We start from the raw sequence: 14,471 nt of genomic DNA, 5'->3' as shown, positions 1-14,471 counted from the left end.
GTGTGAGAGAGAAATACCTCTCTCTCTGGTGTCTCTTTTCCTCTAAGGGCACCAATCCCCTCAGGAGGGCCCCACCCTCATTACCTTGTCTAACCCTAATCACCTCCCAAAGGCCCTGTCTCCTGGTACCATCACATTGGGGGTTAGGGTTTCAACAGACGAATTGCGGGCGGGGGTGGGGGGGCACATTCAGTCCATAACGGATGGTTATTACTTTAAAATATATAGTATTCTTATGGTTGTAGAGCACTTTCCTTAACGTTTTCTTGTATAATACACACACAAGCTTGTGAAACAGGACTAATGGAACAGTTCCTGTTTTCACAGATCAGGAAGTTGGGCTCACAGAGGTTGAGTGTCTTGCTGGAGGGTCTGCAGCCAGGATGCCCGGGAGACAATCGCACAACCCCCTTGTCCGATCCTGGCTCCAGCCCCTCACGCAAGCCAAGAGCAGTTGCTTTAGTCAAATGTTTATTTTTTTACCCCAAGGGCTATTGTAAATCATCAGAATTTCACCATAAATATTATTATAAATTTACTTTCAAGTTCAAACCTATATGTGAATTTGGAAAAGGACTCTTTCTAAAAACCATCTAAAGGAAGCTGTCAGTTTTTGCATATGATCCTTGGAGGTGTCAGCCTATGGTCTCTGTGCTGATTTGTGAAGTTGACTGAGAAATGACCTAGAGGGGCTTCTAGCATATAGAGACCCACTGGTGGTGTGTTGTTCTCGGCCGCCACTGATGAGAAGCCGTGAGGTAGCATCCTGGTCACTCATCCTCTCAGCTTTGTTTGTTTTGGCTTTTTGTTCTAAAATCTATCAGCTGACTAATCCCTGGAATTTTGTTTCTACCCATAGCCAGGAGTGGAGAAAAGTGAGCAAAGAGCAGAAATAACCTTGGGGAGCTTTCTTAGCTGATCTGTACCTAGTAGAAATTCTCCTACATGAGGACGTCCCTCCTACAACGATGGCCCTTGTTTTGGAAAGCACGTGCTGGACAAGGTCTTTCTAACACTCACCCGAATCAGAAGTAGTGCTGGTCTGATGAAGAAGAGCTAGTCAGGGCTGTGACGGGTGCTGGCAGCCTGGAGAAGGCACACACACATTCTTAGGCTGCAGAGCCAGGGCCTCTGTAGGCCTTGGTGCTGCCTGTTCCAGGGGGTGAATGATGCCGAACACAATCAAAATGGGGGAGAAGGGGAAGAAGCCAGAATCCTGCCTATCCTGTGGTCATTGACCATATTTAAAGGGGCCTTCAGAGAGTCTGGAACACATTTTTGGCAGGAAGTATACCATGACCTCTTACTTTTATAAGAAGGTCCATGTTTAGGCACGTGGGAAAAGCTCCTTGACATAAACCATTAGGAGTTAGACAGAAGGCACGGCAGTGGGAGTGTCTGTAGGGACTGAAACACAGTCTACACCCTTCCTCGGTTTACCTCTGCCCAGGCTTGCTTCTGACTGATGGGTGCCGGCAGACAAGGCTGTGGGTGGATTTCTGGCTGCATCGAGGTTGCTATTTCATTTTAGTGAGGCCCCACCACTGCCCTATTTCCTAACCACACATCAGGAAAGCAGAACAGAGAGCTAAAGGGATGCTGCTGCTTCCCCTTGTCATAGTGTATCTGGCACAGTGGCTGTCAGCAGCAGTGTCACCTCACATTGGTGTACCACTGTTAAAGGCGGGGTGCATGGCAAATTCTGAGTGACTTCAATTAAAGATGGACATTCTTGATCTATTTGCGTTTGGAAAACTAAATCTGAGATAATTTAAGGTTATGCCAACTCAATTTCAGTCACTTGGCTTCTGAGACGCATTCATAGACAGAGGAGAAAGGGACACGATTGTAGCCAGGAAGCCTGGGAATGCCTGCAACTCAGTCTCTCAGTGGATGCTGAGGCTGCTAGTCTGGGTTTGCCCAGGGGAGTGTGCTGTGCATGTGAACGGTATCTGTCCTGTGTGTAGAGGTGGAAGAAGGGTTGAGAATCCTTTCATGCAGTGTTTTGTCATAGACCCTAGTTCAAACTCTTGAGCTTTGCACATCTAAGTCCACATCCCTGTTCTTCTTTCCCATTCCATTGGGTCCCCTGTTCCCCTCTTCCATTCCTTTGGATCCTCTGCTCCCTTTTCCAATCCACTGGGTCCCCTGCTCCCCTCTTACATTCCATTGGATCCTCTGCTTATCTTTGCTTCTCCTCACAGGTGCCATTCTTGCTCAGCAAGCCTCTGCCACGTGGCTCCTTCTGCCTGGAGGCCCTTTCTTTATAGCCTCACTTAGGTGCCACTTCTCTGACCCTTGGTGACTGCTGTCAGACCCTGACCACATGAGTGTGTTGAGTCATCTCTCTTCCCCCAGACTGCGGTGTCCAGCTGGGGCAGTCAGCTCCTGTTTCTCTCCCCACTGGGCTGGCACAGGGCTGGGATCAGAGTCAGGAAGTGAGGGGTCAGTCTTTGTCTCCAGAGTCCATGTTTTCTCATGTAACAAGAAGTAAATATGCTTTTCTTATGTCTTCAGACCTGACCAGTACTGGTATGCGTAAGATGGAATGGGAAGTGGTAATGAACAGTCACTGAAAAATCCATGTACATGGAAAAATCGGCTGAGTGACCCACCTTTGATAAGGAATTACGGCTGCTCAGAACATCTGCATCCACACATTTGGGAATGGGAGGCCTGGGAGCAAGGCCCTGAGGACTGTTTCACTCTCACATCCTTCAGAACTTTGAAAGTCAGAGAAGTGAGAGGCTGGGCAAGCCAGTGAAAGAGTGATCTTCTAGTGCTCTCCCAACACACGCACTGGACTTTCTGGGTAACTGGAAGCCTTCTTCATCATTCGTCTTTTTAGCGCATCCTTACTCAGTGCCTACTCGGGGTGAGGCTGCACTGGTTGCTTGGGTTACTGCGCCTGTTTTGGGGGTGCTGTCACAAGCTTCTTGGGAGAGAGAGGAGGAGTAAACAAAACACTGCAAATCACTGGGAGCCACAGTCCCCACAGAGAACAAAAACATTCATCATGGAGTTACTTTAACCCCAAAAGCCTCCTATCTGCTTTGTACAGAGGAAGATATGCTGCCCGTTGCCCCTTTCTATATAAACCAAGGCTTTACAGCGTGGTCCAGAACATCCGTACCAGCACCGAGAGAACTCAAAGCCAGGGAGACATTATTTGTGGTAATAGTGTATTTAGCGGTGCGACAGTTGAAGAATTTTGGCGAGCTGATGACTAAGAAAGGCAAGAAAATAATTTTTTCCTTTTCAAAGAAAATACAGTTTTGAGACTGGGACAGGTAGATTTTTGTTGGGCACGAGCAAAGCATTTTCTGCTACTGTTTATTTATGTGAGTTTGTAGGAATCCTTAAGAGAATTTCAGGCAGAGAAATGGAATGTTTCTTGTTTGCTTTATAAAGAAATTATTTAAAAGGCCAAGAGTTTCGTGCCTGTGTGTGCGTGTGCATGTGCAGATGTGTGTATATGGGGATGTGTGTGCGTGTACAGGGGATGGTGGGAAGGCCGGACGAGGAGTGTGTCCTCTCCAGTGGGACCCCACCTATCTCTCAGGGTCCAGTTACTCTTGGCCCACCCCAGGATCACGTGCCCGTGCATTCTTTATTGCAGCCACTCCAATTCTCACCATTCTTCAGACACATCTCCCTTTTCCTTGTCAATCCTTGCTTGCTTCCCCCAAATTAGATGCCCCCCCCCCCATTCTTTGCGTCCCAGGAACACCATTCTCATACCTCCATCATAGTGCACAGCCTCATTTCATAACCTGTCTGTGCATGTGTAATAGGCACTAGTTTGTGAGGACAAATGGACATAGACCACATGGTGTTAGCCACGCTAGCACGGTCTGTCCACAGTGCAGAGTCAGATGTGACGGGCCCAGTTCTGCCACATAATTAGCCATAACTTTTGGGCAAGTTCATTAAACATTGCAAGCCTCAATTTTCTTCTCTCTAAAATAGTGATAATCATAGGACCTACCACACAAGTGTTTGGTTATGCAGATAAAGTTAGATAATACACATGTGAAGAACTGGGCACGAAGCCGGGTCCTGGGTGGGCACGTGGAGGAGTGTTACCCGCCTCGACCAAGTCCTCAGCAAGTAGTCTTCCTAGGACCTGAACGAGCATCTTCTGAGAGCGGTTTCCCTCCAGCTGCATTCTCCCTGGGCACTTTACAATTCACGTTCCTGATACCTAAGAAGGGCAAATATTTACAAAGTCCTCAGGCATTTTAAACTTTAAAATTCTCCAGGCCATGACGGGAACAAACAGTACATGGCACACAGAAGCTTAATTCAGAAAGTTTTAACCTGATCCAATTAAAATGTCCAGGCTTCGATACAACTGTCATCTCTTGCACATCATCCAATCTCAGTTTTCATCTGCCTGAAAGCATTCCACAGTTGCTCGCGACGGATCTCACAAATTGCTTTTGGGAAACTAGTCCCAAGACCCTGCGCCCTAGCCCTCAGCCCTGGTTCCACCAGCCCAAGAAACACCGTTCTGAGAAGACGACAGTAGCTGCAATCATCTGTGGTATGTAGGACACCGCGCAGGGACTGCATCATCTTGTGGAGGTACCGAGGGTTGCAGCCAGTGCAGGGGGTCATTTCCGCTTTCGGAGAAACCCACCCTCCCTCCGTGCTGGAATGGATTATAGGGGGAGCGCACGGAGGCAAAGAGCCTCTCCGGAGCCTGACTCAATTTCTCTGCCAGAGCATCACAGGTCAATTTATTCGCCACAGGAGTTCAAGCTGCACTAGCTGGAGGAAGTAAGGAAAACCAGACCCCACGTCCGTTTTTCTCTTGTTTCTTTCCTTTTTTTCTTTTCACTGATTACAATGCGAAATCTTTAGTTGTTTAAAAAGATCGAAAGAATCAAACAGTAACGAAAAGCAGTCCTCCAGGTGTCCTTCGCTGAGCCAGCAGCGGTTAGGCGGTGAGCGCGGGCCATATCTATAATTCAGTTCGGGAATATTTCTCTTAATAATTAATCGAGTGCCACAAAAGCAGGAGGCCCAACAAGGCCCTCGAACAAAGCTGCCAGCTGGGGACGACAGTGGCGGCCTCGGTGCCAACTGACCCGCCCAAGGTCGGATTTTCTCCAGCAGTCTGGGCGCGCGCAGCCACCGCTTGACCGGCCCATCTGAGGAGCGGGGGGAGGTGAGGTCGCCACCTGAGCTTCTGGCATGTGTGTGTAAATTCGCACTCCCCACCACTAACCTATCTCTTAGTGGATTTGTGGGAATTGCACATTAACATCCGTGCCCAGGGGCATTTCATACGCCAGCCACCTAAAAAGCAACCTGGAGTCCAACCCGGGAATGAGCACGCTGCGGGTGCACTAGCCTGGCAGGGGGAAGTGCCCATGGGGATGGTGCCCACAGGGTAGTGCCCACGGAGGTGGTGCCCACGGGGGTGGAGCCCTCGGGGGTGGTGCGCACGGGGGTGGTGCCCTCGGGGAAGGTGCCCACGGGGGATGGTGCCATCGGGGGTAATGCGCACGGGGGTGGTGCTCACCGGGGTGGTGGCCTCGGGGGGTGGCGCACACTGAGGCAGTGTGGGTTTTGTTGTTCAATGCGGGTGGGTGGTGGTAGAGATCCGACCACTACAGTAGAGACCTCTCCGGAGCCTAGCCTCCAGCCGAATCGCATTTCTTTTTGCACCAACAGGTTCGCCGAGGGCTCCTCCTCTCCTTCTGAAGCCCCCGCCCCAGGCCAGGCTTGCACTGCCCCTACCCCTGCGCCCCCCTCCCCCATGGACTCCGCCTCCTTTGCGCCGCCCTTCGCCTGGGCCCGGTCCAGTTTCTGCAGCCCTCCGCTCACGGGGCCAACGCTGTTTAAAGTCGGCGTCCTCCGCGCCCCGAGGCCCGAACCCCGAGCTGCAGCCGAAGGTCTATGCAGGGAGGCAGACTCGCGGGGTCCCCACAAACCCGTCATGGGCCGGGGGATGCCGGGGAGGGGAGAGGACGCCCAGAAGCCCTCTGGTGTCCAGACTGGACCCGGCGAGGTCACCCTCTCGATCCCTCCAGACGCTCCCGCTCTGCCGTCGGGACCACCTCCTCCCCAGGGGCCACACAGCTTGGGCTCCCCAGCGTTCCCAACCGCTCCCGGGAGCCGGGCGTCGGGGTTGGGCTGGGGCTGGTCGCGGTGGAGTCGTGGCTGCGCCCTCCCACCCAGGCGCGCCGCCCCCAGGGCCCACGCCACCGCGTGCACGTCCCCCCCCCGGGCCGAGGCCACGGCCCCACGCGCAGGCCCCGCCCCAGCCCGCAGGCCCCGCCCCACGACAGGCCCCGCCCCCGCTGCAGACCCCGCCCCACTGCAGGCCCCGCCCCGCCGGCCCCGCCCCCGCGGCGCGCTCCCGGCCGGGAGGCGTGTGCGCCCCTGCAGCGCCGAGCGCGGGGGGATGCGTACTGCGGGAGCCGCTCGGGCTAACAAGTGCTCGCTGCTGTCTAGGATTTTGCTTCTTTTCCTGGGGAGCCTTGACTTCCTTTCCCAGCTGGCCCTCCTGTGCTGAACTCCGGAGGAGCCCGAGTTTTGGGGTGTTCCCGGGGGCAACCCGACCCCCGCCCCGAGATCCAGCGGCGAGGACCTTGCGCCCCCGGCCAGGCGACAGAACTTGTTCCGTGGATGTCCTGGAGCCTCCACCTGCCTCCCCGGAGTGGTTCCTTCTTCCCGAGATCACTCGTCCCCTCCTCCAGCTGTTGCCGCTGAGCGGGGGGAACCGACACCGGGGATTCTCTTTATTTTTGTTGTGCACCCCGCCTGGATCGGTAAGTGTGGTGCCCTCTGGTCTTTTCTCCGCTCTCCTCTTGGGCTGTTCAGAAGCAGTGGGCATTTGAGGGATAAATAACATCGGGAATGTGACAGAAGGGCATGAATGGAAGGCGGTTAAAAATAACCCAGGAGGTGGAGAGGGAGGTGCAGATGCTGCGCGGGGCTCGGGGCCCACAGGCGTTATCCCGACTCCGGGGATGGGGATGGGGGTGCGCCGGGGGGCCCGGGCTGGAGGCGAGGGCGCCAGGGAAGATGTCGTCCCGGCGAGGTGCGGTTCAGCCTCAGCAGCGTTCGCCTCCTCCCAGACTCACCGGTTCCGTTCCTTTGGGAACAGCTGGTCAGCGGTTTGAATTGCTGCCTCTCCCAACATTTGGGTTTGCGTGCATTTTCTGAGCATTTGAGCCACACATAACGGCTGTACAAATGGCGTGCGTTGAAGTGCATGTTTCTCACCGTGTTGGCCTTTCTGAGTCTCTCAGTCTCTCTCTTTCTCTCCTTCTCTGATAAGGTTCAGGTACCACCCTAAGACAGTTGCAGGAATTAGCACTGAGAGATGAAAACAGCCTTGCTGGGGGGTGGGAGGAGGAGGGGCAGGATGCCTGGCTGTTGTTTGGGGGCGCAGCGTTTGGGGAACGCGAGGTCTGCAAAATCCTATTAGTTTGATGGTGACATTTCCTTGCAAAGGTCTCCCCCATAGAGGCTCCTGGGAGTGGGCTTGACTAGAGTCTCCCAACGTGAAGATCTTGAGAAGGAGGAGAGATTTTAAACCAGTCTGGTTTGCTGGGTGGAGGATATTTTTTCTTTCTTCTTTTCTTTCTTCTTCTTTTTTTAAAGAGGAGGGAGAGTGAGGTAACTGGTAGCCAATTAAAAGGAAGATAATTTGCTTTTCGTAGGGTGGGAAAGGGAATTAGATAAACAAAAACTAACACACCTAAATAAATAATTAAATGAATAAAATAGAAATTATTTGGTGTAGAACCAAAAGAGGGCAGGTGATGGTGAATCAGAAGACCCTCTAATTCCTGACCTTCTGGGCGGCAGTGGGGCGGCAGAAGTGTGCGTAGTATACAAATCTACAGGCACGTTGGTCTCACTGGGGCTTTATTTAAATATTGTATTATATCTGCTTTGAGGGAGTTGGGGAAGAAGCTGAGCAAACTCTCAGGCTATCTGGCCTCTGAAAGTCTTTAAAGGATGTTGGCCTGACCCTCCAGAGGGAGAGCAGAGGTTTGGAGACCTCCTGCGGGTGAACATTTCAGAGTGTGGGATGATGTTAGGAGTCAGGCAAAGAGGATGTCATTTGAGACACCAGATACCTTCAGAAGTGTATTTTCAGGGCTTTGTGTCCCCGTCGAGTTCGCCTCTTGCCCTAGGAGAATGTGTGCGATTGCGAAGGGAGATGTGACTGAGAAGCCCTCCCTGCTTGTCACTTCATACGACTCTGGTGTGTTGAGGTTTCTAGGCTGCCATGGTTCAGCGAGGAGCAGCAGGTGGTCAAGAGCCGAATCCTGTTAATGGCTCCAGAAAGCCATTTCTCTCATGCTTCCCTAGTGCTTCCAGGAAGAGAAGCTGGTGCCATTCGGATCCCCTGAATTCTGACCGTCCTTATCCTTCCCGGTTCCCCGGCCACTCTGTGCATTCTTGAAAGTCCTGTGGGACAGAGTGAATGGAAGAAGCAGAAAGAGACAGGAGGTCGGGCTGGGAGCTTATACGGGTCCTGGCGGCAAAGGTGAATTAGCTGGACCAGGGCAGAGCAAACGAAGGAAGAAGGAAGGCCAGGACTGCCAAGTGACAGTGGGGACAGAGTGGGCTGCAAGGACGATGTGGTCAGGAGGGGGGAGATTGGGAATACAGGCGGGCAGCGAGAGAGGAGGGGGAGCTGTGGATTAAAGTATAGGGGAAAGTGTGATAGGCTGAAAATAAAGTCCACACAAACTGGGATTTAAAACAGAAGGAGATAGTCCCTTGAGCAGAGTGTGGGAGGCAGCATTGAGGTGAACATGGAGGAACGCGGGGAGAGAAGATGATTCTTAGACAACTGGAAATGGGGATTAGCTCCTGGGCTGTGGGTGGCGGGGAGTGTTCTGGAGTCTGAGGAACAGAAAAGCGACAACAAGGACATGCTTCAGGGAGTCAGGGAGTGCCAGCTCAACACAGGCCCGTGGTGCGTCTCAGAACGTCCTGGATGTCCTCACGTTCCGTCCTTCTCTACTTCGGAGAGTGGTGTCTGGACATAACATGTGTGGGGGCGGGTAGATAGACAGTAACAGCTCAGGTTACTGTCGTGTTATTAATGACTGCCAGCATTTGCTGATATTCATTATGTGCAAGGCTCTGTGCTATTCTGTCAGCATCCATTACCTCATTTAAGGCTTACAAAAGAGAGATGGGGGAGGTTGTATGATTACCTACACTTTGTAGATGAGGTGACTGAAGCTTGTTAAGTAGTGGAGTCTGGATTAAAGAAAACTGGTTGTTCCAGTTTCTCTAATGCTGAATCAAGACACAGAGGGGTGGAAGGGGACTAAATTCAGAAGTATTTTATGAGTGGAAATTTAAAAAAAATGCCTTGAGATCAATGAATGATGGAAGCAGCTGTAAAGTGACAGCATTATTATTGTGGAACAAAGAGAGTGACAACAAGAATTAAGACCTGGCATTAGTGCAAGGGAGGACCGAGGGAAGAGCCATGTGGGTCGAAAGTGGAAAGAGGAAAAATAATTGAGTTGCTGTGAAAATAGACTGAGCTGAAATAATATCCCAAGAAGAAGGAAAGAAGGATGTTTAGTGAGGAGATTGGACAACCTGCCCCAGACTCCTGGAAATTTATGGTCACTTGGTGCTTTACACGGTTTGCTTGAGGACAAGAGAAAGATGTGCATGTGAAGGAAATGCTGTTTGCTCCTTATGACTTGATTCTTCTTTTTATTTTTCCCCTCTGCTTGTTTCTCTTCCTTTTTCAGGTGACGCACTGCTTCTGCATGATTTTAGCTGAAGGATGCTCTGCATTTCCTTGATTCCTATGGAGACCTCAGAGCTGGGTTGGCCCCTGCTGACACCTCATCTTGCGCCTTCTCAACCTCCCAAGGTCTTTGCCTCTGTCCATAGCCTGGCATTGCCCCTGGGTCCAGGAAGCCTGTGATGAACTTAAGGGGGGAGCCTGGAGAGTCAGCCTGAGAGGCTTGGAGGGGCAATGGCCGCATATACTGCAAGTCACATGTTGACGTGGGTCAAGCCGTCACTAGAAGGCAAGTGCTAAGACTAAAGGCTTATTTGCATTTTATTTAAATACGATGGACTGGGCTTTGGACAATTTCCATGGAAGAAAAATATATTCCATCTTCTAGGCACAACTGCTGGCTGTCAGATACTTGCTGCCTTTGAATCTTGCAGCAGCATCACCAGCCACATCCTAGACGTGTTTCCGAATTTGAACATCCACCCCAAAACGGGTGTTTGAGAGACCCCACCACTTCGGACTTGGGCTTGCGAGTGCTAGGTTGTGTATCTCGACCAGCCAAGTTCTAGACAGCACTGTTGAATCCCTGGGAGGAGAGAGCATGGGGCGTGCTGATTTAAAAACAGAAAATGCAAAGCTGGACTGAAAATATCCCTGGTCTTCCAGGCAATCTGCTTAAGGGTTCCAAACTTACCTTAATTTGGTGAGAAAAGAAGCTGCCCTATTTTTCTTTCTTCTGCTTCTGCAACTGGAACCAGCCATTCCCGAAAGCCATCACCATGGAGGTCGCGATGGTGAGCGCGGAGAGCTCAGGGTGCAACAGCCATATGCCTTATGGCTACGCGGCCCAGGCCCGCGCCCGGGAGCGCGAGCGCCTGGCGCACTCGAGGGCCGCGGCCGCCGCCGCCGTCGCCGCCGCCACCGCGGCCGTGGAAGGTTCTGGAGGGGGTTCCGGAGGGGGCTCCCACCACCACCATCAGGCGCGGGCGGCCTGCGCCTCCCACGACCCTCCGAGCGGCCGCGGGAGCCGCAGGAGGAGGCGCCCGCGGCCGGAGAGGAGGAGAGCCCACTTCCGGCAGGGCACCTTCCCGCACTGCGCAGAGCTGATGCCCAGCGGCTCCGAGGAGAAGATCCTGCGGGAGCTGAGCGAGGAGGACGAGGAGGAGGACGAGGAAGACGAGGAGGAGGACGAGGGGAGGTTCCCGCGCGGCGAGGAGGAGCGCGGCGACGAGGGCGCCTATGCCGACCTGCTGCCCCCCGAGGCCGGGCCCGGCGGCGCCTACGCCGTGCGCTGCGGCGACTGCTGCGAGCGCGTGGTCATCAACGTGTCGGGCCTGCGCTTCGAGACCCAGATGAAGACCTTGGCGCAGTTCCCCGAGACCTTGCTGGGGGACCCTGAGAAGAGGACGCAGTACTTCGACCCTTTGCGCAACGAGTACTTTTTTGACAGGAACAGGCCTAGCTTTGATGCCATCTTGTATTATTACCAGTCAGGGGGCCGCCTCAAGAGGCCGGTCAACGTGCCCTGCGACATCTTCACCGAGGAGGTGAAGTTCTACCAGCTGGGCGAGGAGGCCCTGCTCAAGTTCCGGGAGGACGAGGGCTTCGTGAGAGAGGAGGAGGACAGAGCCTTGCCGGAGAATGAGTTTAAAAAGCAGATTTGGCTTCTCTTTGAGTACCCGGAGAGCTCCAGCCCGGCGAGGGGCATCGCCATCGTCTCCGTCCTGGTCATCTTAATCTCCATCGTCATTTTCTGCCTGGAGACTTTGCCTGAGTTCAGGGACGACAGGGATCTCATCGTGGCCCTGAGCGCGGGCGGGCACGGTGGGTCCTTGAATGACACCTCGGCACCCCACCCGGAGAACTCGGGGCACACGATATTCAACGACCCCTTCTTCATCGTGGAGACGGTCTGTATTGTTTGGTTTTCCTTCGAGTTTGTGGTTCGTTGCTTTGCTTGTCCCAGCCAAGCCCTCTTCTTCAAAAACATCATGAACATCATTGACATTGTCTCCATTTTGCCTTATTTTATCACCCTGGGCACCGATCTGGCCCAGCAACAGGGGGGTGGCAATGGTCAGCAGCAGCAGGCCATGTCCTTTGCCATCCTCAGGATCATCCGACTGGTCCGCGTGTTCCGGATCTTCAAACTTTCCAGACACTCCAAGGGCCTGCAGATCCTGGGCCACACCCTCAGAGCCAGCATGCGGGAGCTGGGCCTTCTGATCTTCTTCCTTTTCATCGGGGTCATCCTGTTCTCCAGCGCTGTGTATTTCGCGGAGGCGGATGAACCCACCACCCATTTCCAAAGCATCCCAGATGCGTTCTGGTGGGCTGTGGTGACCATGACGACTGTGGGCTATGGGGACATGAAGCCCATCACTGTGGGGGGCAAGATCGTGGGGTCCCTGTGCGCCATTGCGGGTGTCCTGACCATCGCTTTGCCTGTGCCCGTCATTGTCTCTAACTTCAACTACTTCTACCACAGAGAGACTGAGAACGAGGAACAGACACAGCTGACACAGAACGCGGTCAGTTGCCCATACCTCCCTTCTAATTTGCTGAAGAAATTCCGGAGCTCCACTTCCTCTTCCCTGGGGGACAAGTCCGAGTATCTGGAGATGGAGGAAGGAGTGAAGGAATCTCTCTGTGCGAAGGAGGAGAAGTGTCAGGGAAAGGAGGATGACAGCGAGACAGACAAAAACAACTGTTCTAATGTGAAGGCCGTGGAGACGGATGTGTGAATCTTGCTCTCCGCCCGCCACTGCCCCTCCCCCAACCCCAGCATCTCCAAATATATTTATGCATAGAGAGTGCAGTTATGAAAATGAAATATGCAAATGAAGCCAACGCATACAGTAGTACGCCATTTAATGGTTACACATGGCATAATTGTTACTAAACTTGTCTTACATATCCAATAAATGATACATCTTGGAGAAGAGAGAGGCTTAAATAGGAGCTAATCTATCTTTATATTTTTTATTAGAATGCAAGAATTTTGCACATTAACTGGAAGAGATGTTAGAAGTAAAGATGGTTCCGTGGAGAGAACGTGTTTCTGTGTGTGCTGCGTGCGTGTGTGTATGTGTGTAAGTAAATTGTCAACGTTGTTAGTAATCGTGCAGTGATGGGGAAAGTTGGCATTTTGAAGTATTTACTATGTAAGAACTAATGAACTTGAGCAGTCATTTATCAGTGCTTTTATAGCATCTCATGTCTTTGGATTCTGTAGTTGTTGTTTTTTAAAACTTGTAAGAATTACTGTGTAGAAAAAAAAAGAAAGCAAATTATTTAATAGAATATAGGTCACAATTTTATCATGGATTTAATTAAAGTTTATTTTTAACTGGAAATTAACTTTTAGAAAGGCTGCAGGGGCCTTTACAAATTGATTATATTTTATTATTAATTTTGGGAAGATATGACAGCAAATGCCTAACAATATGGAAGAAATGAAATCGGAGAAAATGTAACAAGTTTTGTTCACAGATAACAGGACTGGAATGTTGGTTTGTTTTTTTTTTTCCTTTGCACTACTTTATATGCTGGAGACTGAGAGAGACTTCATACTGTGAATGTTTACTAATGTAACAGTTCAATGACAATCATTGGAAGAATGATTTCTTAGTCTTATTTTATTGTTCTCTTCTTTTCTTTGTGTGCGACGAATGGCCACAGAGATAGCAGCACATGGTTCCCTTCTCTTTTTAAGTCTAAATAACTGATCTGCAAAGGAACTATGAAGTCAAATTTAGCAACTGAATCTTTGAAATTGGTCTGTTACAATGATGCTTCTGAAACCATACTATTTTAAATATTCTTCTGCCTTTAAATCCAGAATAATTTAACCAAAGTTAATGCATGCACTGAAAGAATTCTTGAAGAAATAAGATGCCCAGCAGCTACAGTGATTATGGCTTAAGAGCTTTCTATTAAACGTGCAACATAAATGCTAGATTTATTAAGTTTTTCTTTGTGCAGCTATAGAAGAGCAGAATGTGGGGGTCCATCTCAGAATTTAGCATTCTGTTTGCTAAAATTGGTATAAAAAAGAATTGTGTCAAAACATTTGGTTTCGACATCACCGTCATTATTTTTATTAAAGGTATTTGTGACACATCTGACTGCGTTGAATTCACGACGAGGTTCTGGAATGTGAGGTAACAGCCAGTGAGGGGACTTGACTATCAAGTCATTAGGAGATGCAGGTTAGCAAACTCAGAATGCGCAAGAGGCCTTATTTTCCATTGTTTCTTCAACTCTGTTCTTTAGAAAATGGTTGTCCTAAGGTTTGGGAAAAAAATACTACGTAGGGTATCTCTGCACTTAATGAGTTCTGACAACTGTGAACTGAAAAGACCCCCCAAAGACCGTAGAATAGCCTTTCTTCGGCTTTTTAGTCCCAGGCCATCATTTGATAAGAATGTAAATCTTACCTCTCCTTTAATGACATTTTAAATTCAAAGTCAGCCCGCTGTTAGGTCTGAACGCAAAGCTGGACCCTGCTCCCCACGCCTTCCCCAGAACCCTGCAGAGCAACGCCTCTGCAGTTCACCGTTGGGAGAATGAGAAGCAGCAAGCAGGGGAGTCTTCGGAACGTGCAGACCAAAGGTCTCCAGGGGACAGTAGAGAGTGACAAAAAAAGGAAATGCCATCCTGTAACAAGACTTCAAAGATGGCATTTTAATATATTTTGGATTTGGAGCAAAAATGTAACAAGCAT

At 51.0% G+C, this 14,471-nt stretch overlaps 1 protein-coding gene across 1 annotated transcript; it reads left to right on the top strand.

Annotated features, from left to right (window-relative positions):
- The first annotated feature begins 6,350 nt into the window (after window positions 1-6,350).
- On the top strand, window positions 6,351-13,863 carry KCNA4 (potassium voltage-gated channel subfamily A member 4). The gene is made up of 2 exons (XM_014831464.3): window positions 6,351-6,782; window positions 9,750-13,863. The coding sequence occupies exon 2, from the start codon at window positions 10,525-10,527 to the stop codon at window positions 12,487-12,489; it is 1,965 nt and encodes a 654-aa protein (XP_014686950.3). The 5' UTR covers window positions 6,351-6,782; window positions 9,750-10,524; the 3' UTR covers window positions 12,490-13,863.
- The last annotated feature ends 608 nt before the right edge of the window (window positions 13,864-14,471 follow it).

This window comes from Equus asinus, chromosome 20, assembly GCF_041296235.1.
Source record: "Equus asinus isolate D_3611 breed Donkey chromosome 20, EquAss-T2T_v2, whole genome shotgun sequence".
Classification (NCBI taxonomy): domain Eukaryota; kingdom Metazoa; phylum Chordata; class Mammalia; order Perissodactyla; family Equidae; genus Equus; species Equus asinus.
Note: the sequence above shows the minus strand (reverse complement) of the source record. Positions and strands in the feature narration are given on the sequence as shown.